This window comes from Camellia sinensis, chromosome 7, assembly GCF_055761805.1.
Source record: "Camellia sinensis isolate YWXY chromosome 7, ASM5576180v1, whole genome shotgun sequence".
NCBI classification, from domain to species: domain Eukaryota; kingdom Viridiplantae; phylum Streptophyta; class Magnoliopsida; order Ericales; family Theaceae; genus Camellia; species Camellia sinensis.
The window spans coordinates 59,520,939-59,525,337 of record NC_138967.1 but is presented as its reverse complement, the minus strand read 5'-3'; the positions used below and the strand labels follow the sequence as shown (position 1 = coordinate 59,525,337).

At 46.9% G+C, this 4,399-nt stretch overlaps 1 protein-coding gene across 1 annotated transcript; it reads left to right on the top strand.

Moving 5' to 3' along the window:
* The first annotated feature begins 405 nt into the window (after window positions 1-405).
* LOC145795839 (uncharacterized) lies at window positions 406-1,320 on the top strand. The gene has a single exon (XM_082880762.1). It carries the CDS (start codon window positions 406-408, stop codon window positions 1,318-1,320), a length of 915 nt encoding a protein of 304 aa, XP_082736888.1.
* The last annotated feature ends 3,079 nt before the right edge of the window (window positions 1,321-4,399 follow it).

Genomic DNA, 4,399 nt, shown 5'->3' with positions numbered 1-4,399 from the left:
ATGGGATTGCATCCTGATAGCCCCCTCCGCAGTTCATTAACCAGGCAGCCCCCTAAAACTGTTTGGGCGCTAATGAAGAAGGTTGAAGAATATTGCAAAGTGGAAGATGATGCCCTGCGAGTCAAAGCCGGACGTAAAGCCGTTAAGATGGCCACGTCGGGAATTGTTCAGCCGATTAGCGTCGTGCCATCAAGAAGACCTGAGCGACAGAATCGACCTAAACGAGACAAAAGGCGTGACTCGCGCCGATCAAACGATTAATGTTTGCATCGAGCTAATGAACAGTATCAAGTGGATATCAGGCACACAAGGCGCTCAGGTAAGAAATACACGGAGTTAACAGAGCTGATCAATAAGATTCTATCGAAAGTACAACACCTTTCGTTCTTCAAGTGGCCGCCCAAGATGACGGGACCTCCCGATGCGAGAAGACAGGATAAACGGTGTGAGTATCATAAAGACCACGGTCACAACACTGATAGCTGTTATGCATTAAAAGATCATCTTGAAGAATTCGTGCAAGACGACCGTCTTACGCAATACGTCCGAAAGAACAATTCAACAAATACAGTAGCTCTACGGCTGAAGTCACCTCCTCTTGGTATAATTCATATGATATACAGCTTGCCGGCGTCACCCGAGGTGCATACAATCCAGCTGCCGTCTAGCCCCCATAGCCCAATGACGCCAGCGAAACGGCCCCATGACACTGGAATGATTAACTTTGATGACAGTGATTTAGTTAGAGTGACCCACCTCAACACTGATCCCCTCGTCATTGAGCTACGCGTAAACAGATTCACCATTGAACGTGTCCTCATTGACCAAGGCAGCACTTCAGAAGTAATGTATTACAAAACTTTCATCAAACTTGGTTTTACCGACTCGGACCTGTCACCAGCTGATTACCCGTTATTCGGCTTCAATGCTAACCAGGAGTTTCCTTTGGGCAAAATCACACTACCAGTATGGGCCAGCACCAGATCAGTAGACGTAGAATTTCTGGTTGTCAAGCTTCCTTCGCCGTGTAATCTCATCATGGATAGAACTTGGTTACATACGATGCAAGTCGTGCCAAGCACCTACCACCAACTGCTTCGTTTTCCGACTGAAAACAGTATCAAACAAATTTGCGGCTCTCAAAAATCAGCGCAGGCATGCTATCTTCTAGCTGCAAAGAGACCAAGGGAACTGGAAGTGCATTTGATTGAGGTACCAATAGGGATAGCCTCAAAGACATTGGGAGGATCCCAAGTGAAAAGGCAACCGAAGCCTTGCATTGGGTCGAAATTGACAGATGTCCTGACAAGTTCTTCATGATCGGCGCTTCCTTGGATAAAGTTGAAAGACAGGAGTTGGTATCCTTCTTACTCAGAAATATTGATGTATTTGCATGGTCCCCATACGAGATGCCAGGAGTGGATCCATCAGTGGCCCAACACCGCTTAAATGTTGACCCGAAATGTAAGCCAATTATTCAGAGAAGTCGGCGATCAGCCGCGGAGCATACTTTGGCCGTTGTTGAAGAAGTATATTGGTTACTTGACGCCGGGGCGATTCGCGAAGTAAACTATCCGACATGGTTGTCCAATACTGTGGTCGTAAAGAAGAAGAATGGCTCTTGGCGTGTCTGTGTGGATTTCATGGACTTGAACAAAGCTTGTCCCAAGGATTGTTTTCCCCTGCCAGGAATAGACCAACTCGTAGATACAACGACACATCATCAACGCATGAGCTTCTTGGATGCCTACAGGGGCTATCATCAAATTGTCATGCATCCGGAGGATCAAGAAAAACCCGCATTCCTCACCCTAAGAGGAACCAATTGCTACAAGGTCATACCTTTTGGGCTGAAGAATATGGGGGCAACTTATCAAGGATTAGTGACCGCCATGTTGAAGGAACAAGTCGGCCGTACCATGGAAGGACACATCGACGATATGGTGGTCAAATCCAAGGAAAAGCACTCCTATCTAGTTGACTTGTCAGAAACCTTCGGCATCCTTTGAAAGTATAAGATGAAATTGAACACTTCTAAGTGTGCATTCGGCATCGGATCTGGAAAATTCCTTGGCTACATCGTTAACCACCGCGAATTTAAAGCCAATTCGAGGCAAATCACGGCAATTCTAGAGCTTGGATGCCCTCGGTCAGTCAAAGAGGTTCAGAAACTGATGGGAATGGTCGACGCGCTCAACAGGTTTATCAGCTGTTCAATGGATTGTTGTCGACAATTCTTTCATACACTTCGGCAAGGTAGAGCATTTGATTGGACCCTCGAGGGCTGGGCCACTTTTGATGGTTTGAAGCCTTATCTCCTATCAGTACCAATCTTGGCGACACCTGCGGCAAGTGATCCACTCATTTTGTATCTGGCAGTATCTGACCGAGTGGTCAGTGCCGTACTGTAAAGGGAAGAACTTGGAGAGCAGCGGCCAGTTTACTATGTGAGCAAAGCTATGGCCGACGCCGAAACACATTACCTTCCATTAGAAAAGCTTATCCTTGCTTTCATCATGGTTGCAAGAAAATTGATGCACTACTTTCAGGGGCATACCATTGGGGTACCAACGGAGTATTCCCTTCGGTCAGCACTCCGCAGCGCAGAAGCGTCAGGGCGCATTTTGAAATGGGCTCTTCAACTCGGTCAATATGATATCTAGTTTTTACCCAGAACTTCCATCAAAGGGCAAGTGCTTACCGACTTTGTAGCTGAATTCACAGGAACCCTCACCGACTTCAAGTCTGTTCAAGTGCAAACTAAACCCAACTGGAGAATGTATGTTGGCGACCTTTGGCAGATGTATTGCGACGGATCATCCAACCAGCGTAGCAGTGGGGCTGGCGTAGTAATCATGACCCCCGAAGGGGCAATAATCGAACAGGTCGTCAAATTGGGCTTCGACGCATCCAACAATGAGGTCGAATAGAAAGCACACTTAACCAGCTTAAGAAATGCACTTCACCTCGGTGCGCGGCATCTGCTTGTTTTCTGTGACTCAAAGCTAGTAATCAACCAGTTGAAAGGGGGATATGCAGCCAAAAATGACCGCATGGCAGCCTCTACGAAAATAACGAATTCTTTGCTCGCGAAATTTGATCACCACGAACTGAATTAAATAACCCGGGATCGAAACATGCATGCAGATGCCCTGGCTTGCTTAGCCTCTGCCATCAACTTAGAAATTAAGCGAACAATCGAAGTAGGGTTTGTCCCAGAATCCAGCATTGCCTCTTCAGATTCAGTTCAAGTCAACGTTATCGAACCGGGTCCAAGCTGGATGGACCCTATCGTCGCATTCCTATCTTCAGAACAACTCCAGACGAATAAGAAAGAAGCACACAAACTGCGAAATAAAGCCCTCCGATACTATTTGGATCCACAGGGAAAGCTCTATAAAAAATCTCTCTCTGGGCCGTACTTAGAATGTGTTCACCCGAATAGAGTCGAGGAACTTTTGTCTGAAATACATGAAGGTAGTTGTGGTGCCCATTCGAGCAGACGATCTTTGGCTCATCGTGCCGTAACGCAGGGGTATTATTGGCCGACCAAACGAACCGACGCCGAGTGTTATGTCAAGAAATGTGAGCAATGCCAGAAGTTTTCCCCTTAACTCATCTGCCTATTGAGGAGTTAAACTCAATCAGTAGTCCTTGGTCGTTCGCTCAATGGGGGCTTGATATCGTTGGACTGTTTCCATGGGCACCAGGCAACATGCAATTCCTAATTGTTGCGACGGATTATTTCACAAAATGGGTCGAAGCGGAGGCACTAACACATATTCGAGATTCTGACGTTATGTGTTTTATATGAAAAAACATCATAACGAGATTCGACATACCCCGAGCACTTGTTTCAGACAACGGTACCCAGTTTGATTGTGGCGTGTATCGAGAGCTGTGCAACACTTATGGTATCCGGCCCTACTTTTCCTCGTCGACTTACCCCCAAAGCAATGGTCAAGCGGAGGCCACCGACAGGATTATTATGGATGGCATCAAAAAAAAGGCTAGAGAAAGCTAAAGGCAGATAGGTCGAAGAATTGTCCAGCGTATTGTGGGCTCATCGCACTACTCCAAGGCGATCCACAGGGGAAACGCCGTTTGCTCTATGCTTCGGAACCCAAGTAATCGTCCCCCTGGAGATCGGCCTTCCATCCTTGAAATCGAAGGTTTTTGACATGGGCCGAAATGACATGTTGTTGGCCTTAGACTTCACTCTGATTGAAGAACGCCGAGACCGTGCCCTTGTTTCCATGGAACAGTACCAGTAACAACACGCTAAATCATATAATCAACGTGTTCAGCTACGCCGTTATACACCAGGAGAGTTGGTCCTCAAGAAAGTGGTTCCCGCTGCTAGGAATCCCGCTGACGGAAAATTGGGTCCAAATTGGGA

Coding starts and splice junctions, on each gene's coding strand:
- LOC145795839 (XM_082880762.1), top strand. CDS start 406: ATGACGGGACCTCCCGATGCGAGAAGACAGGATAAACGGTGTGAGTAT.